We start from the raw sequence: 23,911 nt of genomic DNA on the forward strand, positions 1-23,911 counted from the left end.
CATTTTATTTTCTCTACGTAAGCCTTGTACTTTAGAATTAATAGTTGATTCTCCTCTATGGTACTGTAGGCATAACTTTTTTTACTGCATCATACAATGAATTTTAAATATATCATCAGATGATGTTTGAAAAGATAATGTACTAAAGTTGATTTGCGTTGTATCATCTGGAAAGGATTATGGATTAATGTATTGCTTTGATGATTAGTTTAATTCATCAAATCAAATTTGATATCTACTTCAAATTTTATTATCTTAATGTTACCCTCAAGAAATTTTTTTATTGTTTCCTATCAATTTCTTAAAACACTTTTGATATTTGCGATGGCTTCTAAGTCATTGTTATGATCCTTTTTAATTCTTATAAGTGGACCTGATGATGCAAGTGGTAAAAAATTAATTTTCAATTACCTAGCTGTAACCTGAACTTAAAAATGTTGCAATTTTTATCTTTCCATGACCATGGTCGATTCTATAGGCTACAGCGATTAGTACTCCACTAGGTCAGTGTTATCAAAAGAATTTTCATTGATTATGCGTATATCAATTAATAAAGAGTCTAATGCAAATATAACCGGTTCATTACAATGATAAAGTTATACCTATCGACAAATAAAATGGTAAATTAGCTGATCAACTAACTGATTCCATATTGTTAAAATCAATCAATATGATATAGCCTGCAATATTGATCGCTGTAATGGTAGAGGATTTTGTACAATCATTCCATTTGGAAATCACTTTAGATGTTCATGCTATGCTGGCTATACAGGGCATCAATGCCAAACAGGTTGCCAAAATAGAGCTACAAAGTTTAACATCATGTTCATTATGCTAACTCTCCTTCAATTACTTTCTTAGAAATTGCTATAATTGTAACTTGTTTTCTATCAAATTTCAGCCTTACAGACTCAAAGATATCCTTGTGATCAGAACCCTTGCAAATTTGGTACCTGCTATAACACGTACAATGGATCCCAATCAGGATATATTTGCCTTTGTAAAAAAGGCTATTTTGGAAATAAGTGCTATTTTGGTTAGTTCTGAGACAGATATTAAACTGTTCCAATAAGACGTAACAATTTTAAAAATGAAGTATTACTACCTACCTTGCGCGCAATTGAATGATATACGCGTAGTCATGTTATATACAATCCATCAATTTATCGTCTTATTTTCGTACTGTATTAGAAGAGAAAAGTTATTGTCCTAGCGCGTGTGCAAGCTCTCCATGTAGCAAAAATGGGCTATGCGTTAATCAGAATCAAGGTAACACTTACAAGTGTTTATGTAAAGAAGGCTATACTGGTGCTATTTGTCAAAGTCAAAGTAAGTCATTTAAGTAAAGCTGTAATTGATTACTATTAATTACTGCAAGTGATCACAATTAACTGCTTTTAAATGAGATCTAATATTCCAACATCGATTTTGTTCAATTTTAAATGCTACGTCAGATACTGTCTATAACAAATAGCCCAATAGGTTTACATAATTATTTAATTTACGTAATCCATCATTATGACTATTCGTAGTTTAAAATTATCTAGAGTAGTGGAAGTAGTAGAATGCTATCTTTAATATAGAGGAAATTCTTTACGAATAATTCACGTGTTAGCGACTCATAAGCCTAATAATTATAGCACAAGGTAAGGCTATCGGTTTTAGATAAGATAAAAGAATGTTAATATAAATGAATCCATTAAATACATTACGCAAAATAAATTATGCATGCCATTAACTTCCTTACATTACTATAACTACATATGCCAAAGGATATCCGATTGTATGCGATGGAATTATTATGTACTCATGCGCATTATACTTGCGGGATATCATAATTCAGATTTCGTTACTCTTGAAATGCGCCAAACTCACTTGATGGCGTTAATATAAAGCATCATTAATGTACCTTACTAATCACTAGCTGAATCGAGGCAAACATCCTGTATATTTCGTACAGCTAGACTTCTGAAATACAAAACCTATTAAATCAAAATGTGAGGGTGTAAACAAACTGATCAACACACGTACTGTACCGTAGTTGCAACGACAACTTGTGTTAAATTATTATTATTTTATTTATGGTATGGTACTTTTTCTTAGCGTTGGCTCTTATATAGCGATAGTTTTAATATTCTATTGGGTACCCGTGACAGCTTTCTGTAGACATTCATATCCATAAATTCGTATTCAGTTCTTCATGAGATATATTTTACGTAGAGGAGGATATGGAGTTCCTAGGCTAATCCCGTTGTGCTTAAATTTTCTTATGCAGTGCCCCCACTTAGTAAACCAATTAATTCACCTCAAGTGAGATTAGTTGGTGGACGTAACCGATTTGAGGGTCGCGTCGAAGTATTGCACAATAATAAGTGGGGTACAATATGCGATAACGGTTGGGATCTCCAGGATGCCAAGGTAGTTTGCCGGCAACTTGGATTTCAAACAGCTGTTGGTAAAGCATGCTGTGGTAATTTTGGTCGAGGTACAGGCACTGTCTGGTTAAGCAATGTAAACTGTACTGGTTACGAGAATTCATTAGGAAACTGCTGTCTTGGTACTTATGGCTCTAATCAATGCAGCCATGCTAATGACGCAGGAGTCATGTGCACAGGTATTAAAATACGAGCATAACTAATAACGAGGCATATACAATTACTATTTTGCACTGTATTACCTTCAAGACATTTCTGTTTCGCTAAATTTGCCTTTCTATATTTATCAGCTTTTAATTCATATTGAATGAAAAGGACAAATTGTTAAAAATGATATATTAATATCTGATATTGCAGGTCAGAATATAAATGGAGATTTAAGATTAGTTGATAGCCAAAACAAGAATCATAAAAGCGGAAGAGTTGAAACATTCTATAATGGCACATGGGGAACCATTTGCGGTGACCCTTTCGACTTACTATCAGCGAATGTTGTTTGTCGTCAGCTCGGATTTGCAAAAGCTTCCAGCTTCTCAACTATTAGTCCTAACTCTGCCAAGTATCAAAACGTACCAATTCATTTGGATAATGTTCACTGTTCAGGTTCTGAAAGTTCATTAATTAAATGTGCACATGGTGGTTGGAGTAGTAATAATTGCAAGCACAGTCAAGATGTCAGCGTTACCTGTCAAGGTAATCTAGTTAAGAAAAGATATGTTCAAATCTGAAGATATAGAACTTATTATTTCTATTAAAGTATAATAATTGCCATGCTGAAGACAGGATGTTAGTCAGCTTATCACAAAATCAACATATTTCTGCTGAATTTAGTGGGAAGTAATCTTTATTTATGTTGGCTTATGATTAATTCGACAGATGCTTGCGAAGTTACACCATGTGTCAATGGTACATGTATTCAAGGATCTGGTAAAAGTTTTTGTGCATGTTCCCCTGGCTACGGTGGAAAATTATGTCAGTTCAGTAAGTTAGCCTGCCATTAACATTTATGTATATTGTATACGACAGATATTTCAACCGGCTACCGTAAGTTATCTGTCGTAAATACGTATGCAATGTATAATTTATACTTTATGCCAAAATTTAGAGGACAGCTGTGCAACCCACCCTTGTCCATCTAACGCTACATGTCAAAATGTACAGACTGGTTTCTCTTGCAAATGTCCGGAAGGATACTATGGACGATCATGTGAACTTGGTAAATTATTATGTGTTATAATCCTGTGATTTGGCTGCCCGTATATTAAAGGACGAATCATATATACAAATATATTCAGTATTAAATCGTCTTAATTGTATTTCGGCATATTAAATAAATTATGTAGATAGTGTTTTTGAAAGTTTTCCATTACGATATTATATATAGGACCTGCAGCTGAGGGAGATATCCACTTAGTTAATAGTACCCTTAGAAACTCTGGACGATTAGAAATTTTCCATAATGGTATTTGGGGAACGATATGCGGTCAGAACTTTGATATGAAAAGTGCTACCGTCGCTTGCCGTCAATTAGGATACAAGTATTCTCAAAATTTCCAATGCTGTGGAAATAACGGAATTGGCAATAGCTATATGTGGCTGGATTCAGTTCACTGTTATGGTAATGAAACTAGCTTAACAAACTGTCCACATAGTGGGTGGGGTCTAAGACGTTGCAGTGCAAGAAATACGGTTTCTGTTTCCTGTACAAGTAAGTCATACAAATTTTTTGCGATTATCTACACATGCTCTTATATTTTAAGTTAATATGTATTTAATATGCTGTATAATTATTTCTAAATTTGAGTGCCTTATGTGTAATACAAAGCAGCACCTTAATGATAAAGTTTAAATAGTTACTATCTTTTCCGTTAATTTTCAAATATCGAACTATTTATTACAAGGCGGTAAAAATACTGAAATTACACCATTATAAAAATTTATTTGTAATAATGTAAAATTTATTCCTTCTGCGTTAGGTAACCCTTGTCAGGCTAATTTATGCCAAAATGGTATTTGCACCCTAATTGGAAATGGCTACTCATGCAGTTGTTATCAAGGCTGGAACGGCTCTAATTGCGATGTAGTTGGTAAATAATCATTTTAGCCAATATTTACAAGAATAATTAGCTATAGTTCATATCGAAAGTTTTCACGTATAAGTTAATTCTAAACCCTAGATCTTACGTATTAGCGAATCGATCTTTGTCGCTAATGATCTATTAATTGCTATGTTTGAAATTATTCCCTTTAGCAATGAAAAATTCTTCATGTATCCCAAATCGTTGCGTTAATGGTAACTGTCTTGAAATTAACAATTTACAATATTCTTGTAACTGTTCAAGTGGCTATACTGGAGTAAACTGTGAATCAGGTAGACTAATGTATTTAAATATACTTTACATTATAGATATTACTTTCATTTTACGTAAATTATTTCACTTGCTGACTGAAAATTTTTTAACGTTTATATCAAATTGGGATGTATTAAAACTATTGTTCTGATATTAAACCAATAAACTGTCAGAAAACTCATGTGGTTCTTCACCATGCAGTCGCGGCACATGCATTAATGCCTACCCTGGATATAATTGCACCTGTCCCATAGGATGGGGAGGCAAAATTTGTGATATGAGTAAGTCGTATTATATTTGTAAGGAAAATTTCAAAGCATACGAGATATATGAATTGTTAATGCGAAAAGTTATGTCATGACATCGATTAAGCTTATTATTGTACCGTAATACTTAATAGGTATTAGCTGCTCCTCATCTCCCTGTGCTAGCAATGCAACATGTACTAACAAACTAAATGGTGGTTATACCTGCAATTGCCCAATGGACTTTTACGGAAAAAATTGTGAAATGGGTATCAAATCGTACTTAACTAGGATATCTTGTGTTGTACGAAGACATCATCTAACGACGGATTTGCTATAGACCTAATAAGTTTTCTCTAATTTTTATTGTATCATTTTAATTAGGTCCAGCAGATGATTACACGATTATGATATCCGCTAGCAACAACCCTAGCAGTGGCTTGATCAACATATTTTTCAACTCAACCTGGGGAACTATATGTGATCAAAATTTTGATATGATGGATGCAGTTGTTGCTTGTCGTCAACTAGGCTATGTGACAGCGGCTGGCTTTAGGTGTTGTGCTGGATACGGCCAAGGAAACGGACCAGTCTTCTTTACCGATTTTGCTTGCAAAGGAAATGAAACACAATTGTCGGATTGCGATCATCAAATGCTTCTGGGTAGCTCCGCTATGTGTGATCATACGAAAGATGTTGGTATTCAGTGTTCAAGTATGTTTTTATTTACCTATTTAAGATAATTTACTTCGTAAAGCCTTCAATCAGTTATAAATTAAGATAATAAATGGCACTTAGAAATCAACTTAACATAATGGTCAACTTTCCTTAGCTTTACCGTCTTCGTACTGACATTATTCTGTTTTCGTTTATAAGACGATCCCTGTGGATCTTCGCCCTGTATGAACGGAAAATGTAGTAAATTAGGTGATGGGTTTAACTGCACTTGCAATGTAGGCTTCAGAGGAGATCTTTGTCAATTCAGTAAGTTGATCAAGCTAAAGAGTTGGATATAGTGTTAGAATTCAATTCTTTCGTATCATTTACAATTATATAAGTTCAATTGAAGATACGAAATGAATAATACCCTTTAGAAATTTGGAACTATGCATTATAAATAACTATGTTGATTGGTAACCATATTTTCAGTTGATAGCTGCACAACTCAGCCATGTGTAGCAAATTCAACATGCCAAAACATTCAAAATAGCCACACTTGTCTTTGTCAATCTAATAAGTATGGAAATCTTTGCCAGCAAGGTACGTTAGATAGAACTCGCAATACGCATCTTATTAATTGAAAGCATGATTTCATTATAGGTTATAGATGTTACTTATATAATAACTCGAGCACAATTTTTTAAAAATCGTACTTTAATAATTTTGGATATATTTATCGCGTATAATTAGCAAATCTCCGTAAGTTTTATATTGATTAGGAATCATAAATGTGCACATAATTGATCTATACTTACAGATAACCCACCACAAGAAGGAATGGTACAGTTAGCGGGGACTACGTCTGCTACAAGAGGAAGAGTAGAAATTTATCATAGCGGCAAATGGGGTTCAATTTGTGGAAATAACTTCACATATAGTGATGCCTATGTTGTATGTCGACAGCTAGGATTTTCAACTGCTGTATCATTTACTACCAAGGCTAATACTTATGGACAAGGTCATGGCAAAATTTGGTTGTCATATTTACGATGTTACGGCAATGAATCATCCATAACGAGCTGTCAACAACGTAGCCAATGGGGCTCAAGTTCTTGTCAGCACACGCAAGATGCAGGCGTTTCATGCTCAAGTAAGTCTCATTATAAATTTTTTTAAGTAGATAGTATTTAAAATATTTATCTTCAGGCTAGTTACTATTTAATAGTTTACAAATGTGCAAATATATATTTTTTATTTAATTTTCATTAATAAGTGAATCATCGAAATATTTCTCACGCTTGTTTAGAGACAATATGCGATTCGAATCCTTGTGATTTCGGATTGTGTACCAGTAACGCAACAAGTTATTCATGTAACTGTAATTTTGGATTTACGGGCAGTAGATGTGAACTGAGTAAGTATAACGACTACTAACAGAATGATAATAATAAAGCCTGTAATAAATGCCTATAGATTTAAAATTTATTTTAAAATTTAACTTTTTTACCAATTAGGAGATACATGTCTTTCTAATCCTTGTCCTTCCAATGGAACCTGTACTGTTAATTCCAATGGCTATAACTGTTTATGTCCACAAAATTCATATGGATCTTTCTGTCAATTTCGTTAGTATCATTATGATTCTGCAAAATTTTTAAGTTTTATGCAAGCTTCTATGAAATAAAACTTTACTAAATAATACAAAAAATCAGCAAAGTCCTATCAATATATATGCACTAATATACTGTATAATTTTACTTAATAGGTCCTTTAAAAAATAGAGCTATCCGATTAGTTGGAGGCACCGTGTTATCTGGCCGTCTTGAAATATATTATAATAACAGTTGGGGTACAGTTTATGATCGGAACTTTAGCCGAGTTGAAGGTGATGTTGCTTGTCGTGAAATGGGATATGCTCGCGCTGGGCAAGTGCGTTGCTGCGGTGCATATGGAGCTGGCCAAGGCCCAGTGTGGCTAGATGAAGTTAAATGTAATGGCAATGAAAGTACTTTAGCTTCTTGCAAACTGGGTGCATGGGGAAATAAGCAATGCGATCACCGCCGAGATGTGGGTTTAATTTGTCAAAGTAAGTGAAATTGAATGTTTATTTAAGATTTCTTGTCTTTCGGACAATAATTTTGGCACGTTGCTTAAAATACTTTTTACTGTAAAATAAACTGTAAGTAGCAAAAATTTGGTAAAATGACTTCTCTAGACAAGTAGTAGCACAGTCCGTAGTTAATAGAAAGTTTTACAGTAGTATGGTAATATTATTTAATCAATCATAGTAATTAAATATGATCATTCTTGGCTGATTTGATATTCCTATGTCACTCAATACAAAATATAGCACACTGGCTTAATTGTGCTGTATAAAATTGATATCAAAGTAGGAAACAAAGTGAAAACTTCTTTAGTCACGTAATAGCTAATTCGTTAGCTTAAAATAAACTAATGATACAATATCAATGCTAATGAATGACTTACGTAATGATTAACTTATCGATTGTTAATAGCACAATGTCAAAGTATTAATATAGAAATATGCAATTGCTGATTTACTTCTTCAAAAGGAAATCCTTGTTTTCCTTCATCGCCTTGTCTATACGGTTCCTGTGTTGTTAATGGAAATTCTTATACTTGCACTTGCTATCCGGGGTTCACTGGGATTAACTGTAACACAAGTAATAGTTAACACTTAAATCATTGATAAATCTTCCATCAGAAATCTAAATTTAATAGAAATTCCAGCATTTGTTTATTATTTTATCAAAATTAAGTAATTTAATAATTGTATTACTGATACTAATAAAAGGAATCAACCATTGTGACGCTAATCCTTGTCCAAATAATGCAACATGTTCCAATTTTAATGATGGTTATCGCTGTCTGTGCCCTGGAGCTTCTTTCGGGGAACAATGTCAATTTGGTATGTTACTCATTTGAACCAGTTACAATAGTATACATAGAACCCTTATATCTAAAACTTGGCCCTAACGATATAACTTCCATGTTACAGATCAGCCCAAAGATTATGACATCACGCTAGATTATACCCATGCACCTGGACAAGGCTACTTGTTAGTTTATCTTAATCAAACCTGGGGCAGAATCTGTTTTGATGGTTACACTAGATACAGCCAGTTCAATAATGAAATTATTTGTCGTCAGCTTGGTTATACATCATTCGAAAACTGGCTAGCACCAGCTTCCTTCACCTCAGAAAGACCAATAATTATGAACGATCTATACTGCAAAGGCATAGAATCGAAAATATCCCAATGTGAACATAGCAAAAGCAATGTTGGTTATTGTACAAGGAATCGCAATAGGCCCATTGGCGTTAAATGCTCAGGTTATTTTTATGTTTAGTACTCATACCAATAGACTAGCAATCTCAGGAGATATATGAAGAGATTGCACAGTATGCAAATCGTTTGAGCTAGATTGCATCCATCTACTTAAAATATTTAACTTTTGCTAATCAATAACAGATCATCAATGCTCTCAGAATAATCATTGCAATCATGGATACTGTATTATTTTAAGCAGTAATACATATTCATGTGTCTGTGAACCAGGTTGGACAGGACAGCATTGCTTAACCAGTAAGTTAGAAAAAAACTTATAATAAATTATTAGATATCAGTGGCAATGACTAAATTTTTATAATTCTAAAAGTTAGATAGTATTGTATCAATAGCCTAATATCACATTTATTTTTACGCGGTAATGTTTTAAACTAGACATTAACGAATGTGCCTCCAATCCATGTGGAAATAGTACTTCTATGATTTGTTCAGATCTAATCAATAATTATGGCTGTAGCTGTGTTAGCGGCCGCTCCGGCTATAAATGCATGTTTGGTAAGCAAACCAATGAGCATTGATAAATTCTAGCATAATACATGTTCTATCGGAGTATTATCTATTTTAAGCTAGTATACGATCACTCAGATTAAGCTCCTTTACTTTGTGAATTGCTAAAGATTTAACTGAAAATATTAATATATCATTTAAACTTATAGATAGCGTTGCTATTGGAGTTCGATTAGTCGGTGGTAACCACAATTTTGAAGGCAGAGTGGAAGTTTATTACAATAGTCAATGGGGAACTATTTGCAACGACAAGTGGAGCATTAATAACGCTAATGTGATCTGCCGACAGCTAGGATTTTCTGGAGCTGCTTCTGTACCATCAACTGCACGATATGGCTACGGTTCTGGCATAATCGGCTTTGATGATATCCAATGTAGTGGCAATGAAACTACAATTACCAAATGTCCGCATCGATCATGGGGGATAAGTAATTGTGGTCATTCGGAGGATGCGGCTGTTGTATGCATTGGTAAATTATAACAAATAACATTCTTAATGTACTTAAATAAGATATAGGTTGTGTAATAGACGTATAATATGAAGTAAAGCACCTACAATTATCTTGTTATTTCATTCAGATAAACCAATGAATGCTATGACTCCACCTCAGCCTCAGTAAGCTTAATTTTATAAAGTAAAGCCAAGTCGAATACAACAAAACATATGCATATACTAATCATGTTGTATCATTTTATATAGTCCCGAAACGTGTATCACAAGACCTCAAGGTAATTAGTATTATTTTAATTCTTGAGATTTATATTAAACTGATTCCAACATAATTATTAATCTAAAGGCTTGAGGTTACCTTGCGACGATAGACCATGCGATCGTTATAATGCAACTTGCGTCAATATCAACAATACAAATTCTTATACATGTCGCTGTCAGATGGGTTTTTTCAATGGTTCCTCATGCATCTCAAGTAAGCTATAAAGTTGAATAATTTCACATAATAGTTTATAATTCTATATTACAATGCACAATATCTTGCAGCTGTTCCCTTTTGATCGACAAGTCTACTATATACAAATCTTTCAATTATTAAAGAGCGAAAGACTAATATTTTTGTAGTCCGTAACATAAATACTTGAATTCTACTCAATTATTACATTCGTGGATCGTAGAAGTGTAAACCTTAAACCAATATAATTCATTATTTGCTACTACCTAGGATGATAGAAATAATTAAATTTTTGAAATTAATGCGAGACTTTTACTAAATCTATCTACAATTAATCTAGAAATCCCGTATTCATTAATATCATTTAAGAAAATTGGTAGCTTAACTAGTCCAGCTATGGCTTTAGTATGCATTGTAGGCGGTCATCCGAAACCTAAGATTCACGTATACAAAGGGAATAAGCCTGTTACTTCCGATGGAATCGTGACAACCTCTGCATTTTCATTTGATAAAATCTACTTTATTTCTACGGTAAACCTAACCTCAGTTATTTCTGTGCATTATGGACGATATACATGTCGTGTTACTTCTTCATCTCAAAATATAACCAGCAAAGCAATAGTTATAGGTAACCTGTAGTCATACCTCAATTTCTACTTTAATAATTTATTAATGTAGATCCACTAATCGACGATTCTAAGACAATTCATCAATTAATTATAACAATATCAGGTGTTTGTGATAGTAGTCCATGTGGAAACAATGGCTACTGTAGGAGCAGTGCTGATGAACAAAGCTACAAATGTTTATGTTACTCCGGTTTCACTGGAACTAATTGTCAAAAAGGTAAAATGCGCCATAACTTTTATATACGAATTCATTTAAATCCTATGTAGGCCACTATATCATATTGCATTAGTTATTAATGAAATGTAATAAGCGTATCTTTCATTTTAAATTAAAGCTAACGTTACCAACCGATATCCATGTGATAACACGAAGTTATGTTCAATTGGAAAGTGCACTAATGTATACAACGGTACGAGTTTAACAAGTATTTGCAAATGTGATATTGGCCAAACAAATCCATCATGCTATAGAGGTGAGATGCTTATTTGTAGCGGTCATATTTATAAATATATCGATTGATTGCACAAAAAATCGTGTAACAATCTACGTTAATTAATTTAGAAATAGTAAATTACCTTACAGTTGAGTCATTAATTAACGTTGATTTAAATCTTTTTAGATAAAGTGACTTATTGTCGGGATCCATGCATGAGTAGTCCTTGCAATAATGGCTATTGCTACTCAATTAGCTTTGGTACTTCTTATAGGTGCAGCTGCAAGTCTGGCTTTACTGGCAAAACTTGCAATGTTCAAAGTAAGCTAATTTTTCCCGATACATAACTACAGCAATTAATTGAACACTTTCGTATTTATATTTTAAGCTAATATGCTTAATCCCATGCAATAGTTTAAATTTTTCAAAGTTGCTTTATTAGCATATTAAGCTATAGTAATACATGTTATAATAATTATAAATTAATACTGAAATTAAAAAATTGCTTCGGCTTAAAATTTAGTGACCGTTCCTTCCACTCCAGTGGTCAATGAGCCTAAAATCCGATTAGCGAGAGGATATAATCGATTTGAAGGACGCGTTGAAGTATTTCGTAATGGTCGTTGGGGAACAATATGCGATGATGGTTGGGATTTAACAGATGCTATGGTCGTTTGTCGTCAATTAGGCTTTACTAATGCTATAGGTAAAGGCTGTTGTGGACAGTTTGGATTTGGTACAGGTCAAATTTGGTTAAGTAAAGTCAACTGCTATGGTAATGAAGGCTCTCTGTCTACTTGCAATTTAAATTGGGGTTCAGCTGGCAATTGTTCACATCGTAATGATGCGGGTGTTATATGTATAGGTATAGTTCAACATAAATCCACAGCTTAAAAACTTACCTACATAAACGCGAAAAATATGGTTATATAGTGCAACTGCATAACCGATAAATTTGGTATAAATGAATAGGACCTAATAGGAATGGCGACACCCGACTCGTAGATGTAAGCAATGATCATAAGCACGGACGAGTGGAAGTTTTCTACAATGGAACTTGGGGAACAGTTTGTAGTGATGGTTTCGAATTAACCTCTGCTCACGTTGTATGCAAGCAATTAGGATTTTATCGAGCTTCTACTTTTAGTCGAACGAGTGAAAACTCGCCTGCGTATCAGAATGTGCCAATTGTTTTGGATAATGTACACTGCACTGGCACCGAATTATCTATATCTCAATGCAGCAACACTGGCTGGCTTGTAGCTAACGGCTGTACTCATCACAAAGATGTTGAAGTAACTTGCCAAGGTAGAGGATTGTAGTTTTATTTACAAGAACCACTATCAAGTAGCGTAAAGAAAATTTGGAATTTGTCGTATTGAGTAAATCATCTTCTGTATGTTTCTGAAGAGCGCCTGTATGAAAAGTTATAGTAAAAATTGTAATCTTATTATGCACGTCATTATTGGTATTATAATAATTCTTATGGATACTAATACATTCCAAATATAGTTTGTAACGGCAATTAAATATAGATTTAGCTAGAAATAACGTTTTCTTCTCATTTAACCCTGATTTCTAGATGCATGTCAAGTAGCAAAGTGCGTCAATGGCCAATGTGTTGAACAATTTAATACTTATAAATGTGTCTGCCAACCCGGATGGGCAGGGGATAGCTGTGAATTACGTGAGTCAGTAAATTCTCTCTAAGAAAAAAATCATGAAATAAAGCACGAGTAGCTGTTTGAACATATTACATAAGAGATCTACGTATATCAACTAAAAAATCCATAACTACTAATTCTTGACAATTAGTGTATGAAAAGCGTAATGGCTTTATGTTTTCATAATTCTAGCAGATTTTTAGTATTTTATATAATCCTACCTTTTTCGAAATATTATAGGTGGAATTGTTTATCACACCCCACAGCAGATTTTTAGTATTTTATATCATCCTACCTTTTTCGAAATATTATAGGTGACAATTGTTTATCACATCCATGTTCTGCTAATGCTACTTGCCTAAACAATCGATTTGGCTATATATGCCAATGTCCGACGTCATTTTACGGCAAAAACTGTGAACTTGGTAATTAATATTTTTCAATTAATAAATCTTCAAAATTTTAAGCTAGATTGAGTTAGCATTGAATAAATAAACTAAAATATAGGTCCTGCTAGCAATGGAGATGTTCACTTGGTCAATGGCAGCCAGCCGAATATTGGTAGGCTGGAAATGTATAACAATGGCATATGGGGAACCGTTTGCGGTACAAATTTTGATCAGAATGACACTATGGTTGTCTGTCGCCAGTTGGGTTATAAATTTGCATGGTATAGTCGATGTTGTGGAGTTCACGGAGCTGGTAATAATTACATGTGGTTGGATTCAGTCCACTGTAAAGGAGCAGAGCCTAACTTACTAGCATGTGAACATAGTGGTCTAGGACTACGCCGTTGCAATCCGTCTAGCACAGTATCTGTTGCTTGTCTAAGTATGTTGTATTAAATTTTGATTGAAACTACTCCTTTGAATTGTTTTAAATCAAGGTTTTCTGCTTTTAAAGTTCAAACTTAACTAAACTGTAACTAAAATTTTAGATGATGCCTGTTTATCAAGTCCTTGTTGGAATGGAGTTTGCATCTCAACACCAACTGGACACACATGTAATTGCTACGCTGGTTGGACCGGCCTTAACTGCGCCACAATCGGTAACTTGTCGCTAATTCATAATATTTAGATACTTGAAAGATGTTTAAATGGCTTCCTGTTACCATTAATTTTGTCATCAAATATTTTTAACTCTTGGTACTTGCTGACATTCATATAATAGGAACACAAAATAATACTTGCGCTACAAACCCATGTCTGAATGGTAATTGCATCAACACCAATAATGGAAATAATTTTACTTGCCAATGCCAAGGAGGCTATACTGGTAGGCGTTGCGAAACAGGTAAACCTCAATCGAAATACTTTGTACGGATAGTTTGATATACTCCATATTTCAATAGTAATTGATTGTATATTAACTATAATCTTTTTAACTTTCGGATTCTTCAGAAAATAGATGCCTCCTGTCACCTTGTGCCAATGGAACTTGCACTCCTCGACTTGGTGGTTTCACTTGTACCTGTTTATCTGGTTGGACAGGAGCATACTGCAACGCAAGTAAATCCAACTGATCACAAATTAATTTAAGGATAAATTAAATCTTTTGGCTTTTACATTTTATCTGATTATTAAATAAGTGATTCCTTTATGGCTACCTATCTAACATAGGTAATAGCTGTGCTTCGAGTCCTTGTAGCGCCAACGCAACCTGTCAACAGAACATTGATGGTCATCAGTGCTTATGCACAATTGGCTATTACGGCAGTGTCTGTCAATATGGTTTGTTAAATCAACGCAGTTGTTTCAATATTTATATTGATCACTTAATGCGACGAAATTGACAAGTTACTTTCGCATACATGTATGCATATATGCAGGGCCAGCAGCTGATGGATCTTTAAGATTAGTCGGTAACATGGCTAATAGGGGGTTACTAGAAGTTTATCGTAACGGCATGTGGGGTTCAGTTTGTGATGCTGGATTCGGTTATATGGAAGCAATGGTAGCGTGTCGCCAATTAGGATATAATACGGCTGTTCGTGTTCGCTGTTGTGCACTTTTTGGCAAGAGTACTGGCCCCATTTTGCTAGCCAATATCAATTGCACAGGTACAGAGCAATCTTTACTCCAATGCACATATGAAAACTGGACATCGTCCATGACTGCTTGCACGCACAACAAAGATGTTGGAATCCAATGTTCAGGTAGGGTAAGATGTAATTGGTTAGGGTATTTATGAAACAATCTATGAAAGATCAAAGTCAGTCTTATAATTAAATTTGTCAGTACCGTACATTCTATATTTTCAACTTCTAAATTATTTAAATGATCATGCTACTTTCTGAAGACTGCTATACCTTACCAATAATTTTTTAAACTCTATATAGATGATTATTGTGCTTCCAGTCCATGTGTTTCTGGTTCATGTAATTCGCTGATCAACGGATACAATTGTAGTTGTCTTACAGGTTATAGAGGCAAAAGATGTGAATTTAGTAAGTTAATGTTAATAAGACCATTACCAATCGTAGAATGATCAAGGAATCTTAATAGATTGTATTGTTTATATCGTCAAAGTCTAATTTTATAAATTATTAATTATCCATTATAAAGTTGATGGATGTTCAGGGAGTCCATGTTCTACTAATGCTACCTGCCAAAACATTGGCAATACCTTCCGATGCTTGTGTCCTGGTACTTCTTATGGCTCAAATTGTGCCAACGGTAATAAAGCATGCTAGTAATACAAGACATTTTGTAATTGCCTTGTGCCAATTAGTCATTGACAATACTACTGAAAATCACTACAAAACTATATTTAATGTTTAAACCTACTATAGCTGGGCCTCCTGCAAATGGAGTTATACAATTAGCTGGATCAGCTCAACCAGATCAAGGCCGCGTAGAAGTCTATTACAATGGCAGCTGGGGCACTATCTGCGATAATAACTTCGACTTCAAAGATGCTACTGTTATTTGTCATCAGTTAGGCTATCTTACAGCACTTACAGCAGGTTGTTGTCCTATATCTGGACAAGGAACGGGATCAGTATGGCTTAGTAATTTGCAATGCGATGGTACGGAATCAACGATATCTAGCTGCAAGCATAACGGATGGGGAAATAATACATGCGCCAATGCTAAAGATGCATCAGTCACCTGCACAAGTACGACATGATAGAAACCTAGTGATATAATGGTATTCTGATGTTGCGGTCTCAAGCATATGCTTATACACGTAACAGATATTAATTTACAATACTTAACTTTAGATATATTTCTAACATAAATGCTTGGTAATATAGTGTCACGATATTAATATTTTAAAAATTAGTTTATATTAAGTTTTACTAAGTATCATTTTAAAGCAATCATTACCAGCTTGTAGACGAACAACTTATTATTTAAATTTTATTCTAAAATTTTTTCCATCCGATTTACAAACAGATAGTTTCTGTGCTTCGTCACCCTGCATTCTCGGTCAATGTGCAAGCAATAGCAATTCATATACGTGTACATGCATTTCTGGTTTTACTGGCGTTAACTGCGAATCAAGTGGGTTACAAACTTTATTACTTTTAAGCATCCATTAGCCCTACCAGATAAAATTAAACCATGCCAAACCATATTTTCTACATAACTACATTTAAATTAATTTATCGGTCGCATTTTGATGTAATTATTGTAGTTTATTTAAATTTGGATTCTTCCTCCTGTAGGATATGCCTGTTTCTCCAACCCATGTCCAGCTAACGCAACGTGTATCGGTGATAGCACATATTCATGTCAATGCCCTCCTGGTTATTATGGGCGATTCTGTGAAAAAGGTAGCGTATTTTTATAACCAAATAAATTTTTGCTGTATATGAAAAATATACGGTATGCTAAACTATATTAATTATAGTTATGGTGCTAACTATATACTGTAACAAACTCTATATAGTGGCCTCTGTATTGCGATACTAGAGAAACAGCAGAGGATGATTGTGTTCTTATTTGAAATTTCATAGGTCCAGTAAAAGAAGGAGATATAACATTAGTTAACGGACCGACAGCATTACGTGGTCGATTGGAAATATATCATAATGGCGAATGGGGAACAGTATGTGATCAAAACTTTAACACTACTGATGGCAATGTTGTCTGTAGGCAATTGGGCTATGCTAGATCTGTTGGAGTAACGTGCTGTGGAGGAAACGGACAAGGAATAGGTAAAATCTGGCTCACCAATGTCCAGTGTAATGGCCAAGAAAGTACTTTATCTCAGTGTTCTCATACGGGCTGGAATAATAATACCTGTGCACACAGTCGGGACGTTGGAGTTAGCTGTCAACGTAAGCATAATAACATTGTCAATATTTGAAGATTTAATATGTTCGCTTAATAATTTTTAACGTTGATGTATCAGTATATATGGATAGCTAAATGCTAAATTGATCTGTAATACCTTTAGGCGACCCATGTACTCCATTCTCACCATGCTTCCGTGGATCTTGTGTAGCTATCAATTCGGTCAACTATACATGCACGTGCTATCCAGGATATACTGGTAGAAACTGCGATCAAGGTAAGGATAAGTTTTTTAATATAGTAGATTGACATCATTATGATAACCTGTTCATCAGGAAATGCAAGTAGTGAGATATTAAACTCGAGTCAATATCGATTTGAAATTTAATGCAGCATTCTTGTATTGATTAATTAGTCGTTGATAATTGCTTACAAAATCCATGTTCAAGCAATGCCACTTGTCAATCATTCTTTGGTGGCTACAACTGTGTATGCCCAGGCACTTCATTTGGTCCAATGTGTGAATATGGTAAGTACCAATGTATAACTTGAGACGTAATTAAAGTCTATGGAAATTCTAGCTATGCAGCTATTTTAATTATTTGCTCTTATAAATACCAGCAGTAAGGTAGGCAAATTATGAAATGAATTATTTGTATGCTCTGATGTATAATAAATTACAATAACTGAACTACATTACAATCTACAGCTGCACCTCAAGAAGGTGATATTCAACTCAACTACAATGTAGCTCCTGGAAATGGCTATTTATTGGTGTACCATAACAATCAATGGGGTAGAATTTGCTTTACTGGTTTCTCTCGTTACTCTGACTTCAATCAGGAAGTAATTTGCAGACAGCTTGGATATCAAACATTTCAACCGTGGCTAGCACCGGGTATATATACAGTAGACAAGTCCGTTATCGTCAACGATTTATATTGCAAAGGATCTGAAAGTTCGATCAGACAGTGTACCTACAGTAAGCAATCAACAGGCTTTTGTACTGGACCTAATGCTAACAGACCGATTGGTATTAAATGCACAAGTAAGTTACGTCCTTTATTTCAACGTTGTATTTTGTGATAAAAATTCTTTAAATAGCCACGGTACTGGCAAAGCATTCTTTGTTAAGAAAGTTGTTCCTTTATAACGGTAGATCATCCATGTTATGCAACTGCTGTATGCAATCATGGTTCATGCAGTGTCTTAACCAATGGTTCATATCAATGCTTCTGCTACCCTGGATGGTCGGGATCTAACTGTAATCAAAGTAAGTAATAAGTGAGAAAAGTAATTAACACTATGAGTAGTTATCTATACCCCTTAAATGATCAAAACGCACCTTACATTCAGTGTAAAATTACTAACTGTTCGTTTCTAAAAATTCAAATCTTCACGTAGACATTAATGAATGCCAGTCTAATCCTTGCAGTTCCAACCCAAATATGGTATGCGTAGATGAAATTAATGGTTACTCTTGCAAATGTGCTGATGGCTATACTGGTTATCAGTGCCGCTACCGTAAGTTATTAATATCTAGGCAAATGGTTCCCGCGCAATATTGAGTCTATAATACAGTTAAAAAGATTATAAATGGCTTTAAACTAATTTTGAATCAAAATTTATAGAGGCAAACAAGATAGGAATACGCTTAGTCGATGGAGGATCTTATATAGAAGGTAGAATAGAAATTTATTCTCATGGTCAGTGGGGAACAATTTGTGGTGATAGTTGGAGCTTGGCCGACGGCAATGTAGTATGCCGTCAATTAGGTTTTCGTGGTGCTCAAGCGGTACCTAATATTCAACGATATGGTTATGCCACTGGTCCAATTATCTTCGATGATGTTCATTGCGTCGGATTTGAAAGCTCAATTTCGAGATGTCGACATAGTAGAATAGGAATAACAAACTGTGGTCATGCCGAAGACGCGGCTATCATATGTCAAAGTAACTTTACTTGTAATATGTTAACTAGTTATGATAAATTAGTCTACGTTCCGAATTTAAGTTATTTTGATCGTATTATAAACCTTAGATGCGCCATTCAACAGCACTATGTCTAAGCCGTCAAATACAACAAGGTTAGACGTATAATTGATGTTAGATTAAGTGAATAACAGTTAAATTTTAGCCATTAATACAATTGTTCTTCAATAGTTCTCCACTAGCTTCACTAATACCATGTATTCAGCGGCCTCCAGGTACAATAATCTCCCTGTATAATTCCATTTGTTTTCATATTATATTATTTCGCTATGTAGTCACTTATAATTTTAATTTCCTGTAATAGCACTACAGCTTCCTTGCGACAGTTCGCCGTGCAGCGCTTTCAACACAACTTGTGTCAACATCTTCAGCGGAACATCCTTTTATTGCAAATGTAAAATGGGCTATTTCAATGGAATCGGCTGTATAACTGGTAACTGAGACATTGATATAGATATCAATCCTATCATATATTATGAATATTAATCAATTAGTACATAGCAATAAAGAATGTATTTCTAACCTCAGAGTTTCTCATCACTTTTCACGAATTTAAATATAGCAATACTAGTACAATTTGAACAAAATCCGGTTGCGGCTTTTACGACCCTACCATTAACTTTAACTTGCTCAGCGTATGGTGATCCATTACCAAAAATAGCATTCTATCGTGAATCTGAAGCGATTACCACCGGCCCTACTATATCAATATCAACAAGTACTAGCGGCAAATACACTGTAACATCAATACTTACAATATCTCAGATTCAATTCAACACCTTTGGTTCTTACTGGTGTACCGCTTCAAATTCTATCACAGTATCCAGTCAGAAGTTTATGTTTGGTAAAAACTCTTATCTTATTATGATAATACATACATCTTAGTGCTATCAAGTGAAGCTACCTATGTACTACATATACTATATAAATACTGTACGTATTAATGTTTTGTTTCTACTACTTTTAACCAGCTCCTAAATCCTACTCTGTGACTCTAACATTGTCTACGCCGTATGTAAATGCCTATTCTAACCCTAACAGCGTAGAATTCCGAAATATCGAAAGCAGTGTGACCAATCAAGTAATATTCGATTACAATTTATATATTAATTAAGACCCGGATATATAATCAAGAAGTTTTCAATTAAAATATGTAGCTACCGGTAGTTTACTTAAAATTAATATTTCGTTAAATTTTAATACCCCGGTAATCTATTAATTAGTTTTGCTAAATTGCTTCCAAATTAGAATAAGTAGCTACTGTTAATTGAGTTAAAACTGACATTTTGGTACATTTAGGTTAGGCAAACTTTTGCAGCGAACGCTGTATCAAGCAACAGCTTTGTAGACGTCAGAGTTGTTTCTATTAGGTAAGCTTCTAAATGGCAGTATACAGTACGCTTCTCTTAATATTTACTGCCGGAAATGAGTGCAAAGTCTGTTTTAACGTTTGACGATGATGTGTACTAATCTTAGTTTCAATAATTTTACTTAACAGTCGCTGTAGTACCTGTGCTAGTAGCAGTATCAACGTCAACTGTGCTATCTATTTGAGATCGACTTCCACCGTACTTCTCAACCAAGTGCAACAAGTTGCAAACACTATTAAATCTATCGGTAGCATTCAAGTAGCCAACACCACTACTAATAGTAAGTAACTGGTATATGAGTAAACGTGATACCGAGATATTAGATGAAAATTTATACTTAATACAATCATTTTTACCATAATAAATTTAAGGCACTTTAATAATCGAAATTTTTTACCGACTTATCCTCACTAGATTATAACCTTTGCAGTACATCCTTGAATAACTGTAGCCAAAATCAAAATTGTATGACAATTGGATCATCTATTCGATGTGATTGTAAACCAGGATTTAAGAAAAACGGCACTGTTTGTTCAGGTAATATTAACAAGAGCTGTCATTAGAAGAAAATAGTTTTACGGAAAACGGTCCTAAATATCGCCATAGTGAAATAGCTTTAAACTATCCTTAGAAGTACTCTATTTTTATTACCGCATTAGGCTAAATATTTCTATTTGATAATAATATAGACATTAACGAATGCTTAAGTAACATCTGTCCACCCAATACCAATTGCCGTAATACCATCGGTTCATATAATTGCCCATGTAACAGTGGATACATATTGGATTCATCTAATTTCTGTCAAAGTAAGACAATTTTGAGGTGTTAATTAATCATAAATAATTGGTAGTAAATTGATATAGAATATCAATTAATGTTACTACGGTAGAATCGTATTTAATGTATAGAGATGAGTTAACGTATTCACCATCTTGGTATATTCGCTTATTAGGCATATGCCCAACTGATTACTGTTTAAATGGTGGAACTTGCACAACTTTTAATAATAAACCAGTATGCTCGTAAGTATTACTGGAATTTAAGTTTATTAACTTTCGTTGATATGATTAAATAAATTATGTATCTATTATATTTTCTCAACAGTTGCAATAATCCATATCGAGGCAACCGATGCGAAACAGGTTCCTCTACGCAAAGTTAGTAATAACATGTTGCGTACTGTATGACCTCATTACCTTATAGAATTAATCGTACAGCCTGGTTGTAAATGCGTTTCTAAATAGTAGTAGCTATGATAAAGTCGACGAAAATATTATGTACACATCCCAAAAAGGTATTTTAAGTTTGTTTATTTCATTCCATAGCTGGCACTATCATAGGTATAGCATTGGGTAGTGTTGCTGCTATCATTATTACCATGATCATTCTGGTCGTCTATATTAAGCACAAATCCGTCCCAGTGAAAAGGCAATGCTCATAGATCGAATAAATCTAGATAGTTTCGATATTGATCACTGAAATTTTCTTGAAATGTCCGAGGGATTGATTAACAATGTTGATTATTATCTTTAAACTGGAAATATAGTACAAGCACAATGGCTCTTGCTAATGCCCAATCAATATCGTCTACAAGTGTTCAAGGTAGCAGTTTTAAGCTATAAACTATTAATGTAGCCCATTAATGTAGACTGAGCCTAGTATGATAGAAATGACTGTATTATAGATGCTGACTATACTAGAGTATATAGAGCATATTATTCCTAGCTTATTCATATAAGATTAATACCGGATCTTAATTTTTCATTGGTAACTAATGGTAAAGTTAAGTAAAAGATTTCTCAAGCTTTAATTTACAACGACATACAATGATTTGAAACTTTTCTCTAACCATGTTACAGGACACGAAAATCCATACAGCATAGAAAGTAAAAAAGAAGTCTCTAACTTTTAAATCAACTAAGCCATAATTAATCTTCGAAATCTTATGGTGTTCGTTATTCCTTGTTATAAAATGAAAAAACTTTTCAGCAAATAGTTTTAATCAATATTTTTCTTGCAATAAATTCACTCCCTTTACATTTTTAATCTTATTCAGATGATTTTAGTCTAACTTCAATACTAATGTATTAGTAATTAACTATCTTCTCGTACACTATTTAAAAATTTACTCGACGATCGAAGCTATAAATATTTAATCGTAATTTCAATCAGCATACTTGTCGTTTCAACGATTTTTAAAATATTTTTGACTGTGATATAATAACACCGAACCATCTATTTCCTACGAATTTATCAGCATCCATTTACGGAATCGTTTTATGAATTTTATTCTTACATTATTAGCAATCTGCAGTAAAGTAAAATATCGTAGTGTAAAATTTTCAATTTTGCCTAATGAAATGCATCTTCAGTGCAATTAGTAATGCATGCTAATATTTGTATGGTATAATATTTAATTCAAAAGTGTTATCGTAGTGATAGGATCAGATAAATTGTCATTAACTGATACCATTTGAATATAATCGAGTAATTGGATTTGTTCGTAAATCAAATCAAGGTAGATTAATTTTATTTTTATCTAAAGAGCTTTTAAACGAATACAGTAGTTACTAATTCATCTCAATAGACAGATTTAATGAACTGCTTGCGTTAACTACAAGCGTTAAAAGACAGGATTTCAATCAGTGCAAATTAATGCAAGGAAAGATAATGCTACCAAAGAACCTCAAAAATTATAACCATTAACATCCAACATCATCAAAAATCTTTAGAACTAGTGATTATTAGATCCTAAAGATTAACTAGTGATAATGATATTTCCGCTTGATCGTGCTATTAATTGAAGAAATATACATTAATAAGAGTCTACATTAGCGTTTTATTAAGATTTACTATCTCAATGTAAGATGAGATATAGCCTGGTATCATTTTACTCTGTAGTCAACAAATTATTAATACTTAAACATCTACATATTTAGTACAGTAGTATTGAATTTTTGAATTTGTTAAAGAAACTTCTTGTTATAAACTTGTAATATCAATAATGAATCTAATTTTAATACTACAAATTAACTAACTCATAGTGAAGATAACGTTAAAATAGCGAGTCTTTCATTTTAACATCAGTGTGTAATATACAATTAC

At 33.7% G+C, this 23,911-nt stretch overlaps 1 protein-coding gene across 1 annotated transcript; it reads left to right on the plus strand.

The window, feature by feature from the left end:
* Positions 1–700: 700 nt before the first annotated feature.
* Positions 701–22,247, plus strand: TRIADDRAFT_52608 (uncharacterized protein; the record flags this gene model as incomplete). The annotated part of the gene is made up of 67 exons (XM_002108252.1): positions 701–790; positions 902–1,036; positions 1,192–1,329; positions 1,616–1,646; positions 2,276–2,614; positions 2,793–3,128; positions 3,312–3,416; positions 3,541–3,651; positions 3,820–4,143; positions 4,412–4,522; positions 4,687–4,806; positions 4,960–5,067; positions 5,187–5,300; positions 5,416–5,745; positions 5,908–6,015; positions 6,181–6,291; positions 6,509–6,841; positions 6,998–7,105; positions 7,206–7,316; positions 7,457–7,777; positions 8,265–8,375; positions 8,507–8,620; positions 8,711–9,046; positions 9,186–9,299; positions 9,438–9,557; positions 9,719–10,039; positions 10,149–10,185; positions 10,270–10,298; positions 10,367–10,495; positions 10,815–11,102; positions 11,153–11,320; positions 11,439–11,576; positions 11,724–11,858; positions 12,061–12,402; positions 12,510–12,845; positions 13,120–13,224; positions 13,516–13,626; positions 13,709–14,032; positions 14,139–14,249; positions 14,372–14,494; positions 14,602–14,709; positions 14,821–14,931; positions 15,030–15,356; positions 15,540–15,647; positions 15,766–15,876; positions 15,993–16,319; positions 16,600–16,707; positions 16,872–16,979; positions 17,163–17,486; positions 17,606–17,719; positions 17,858–17,971; positions 18,152–18,490; positions 18,602–18,715; positions 18,847–18,966; positions 19,074–19,394; positions 19,483–19,528; positions 19,605–19,648; positions 19,738–19,866; positions 19,996–20,151; positions 20,405–20,514; positions 20,733–20,803; positions 20,932–21,083; positions 21,218–21,340; positions 21,493–21,612; positions 21,759–21,828; positions 21,911–21,963; positions 22,132–22,247. 67 exons carry the CDS (start codon positions 701–703, stop codon positions 22,245–22,247), a joined length of 10,920 nt encoding a protein of 3,639 aa, XP_002108288.1.
* Between the last annotated feature and the right edge of the window lie 1,664 nt (positions 22,248–23,911).

Source organism: Trichoplax adhaerens, genomic scaffold (assembly GCF_000150275.1).
Source record: "Trichoplax adhaerens TRIADscaffold_1 genomic scaffold, whole genome shotgun sequence".
In the NCBI taxonomy this organism is placed as follows: Eukaryota; Metazoa; Placozoa; class Uniplacotomia; order Trichoplacea; family Trichoplacidae; genus Trichoplax; species Trichoplax adhaerens.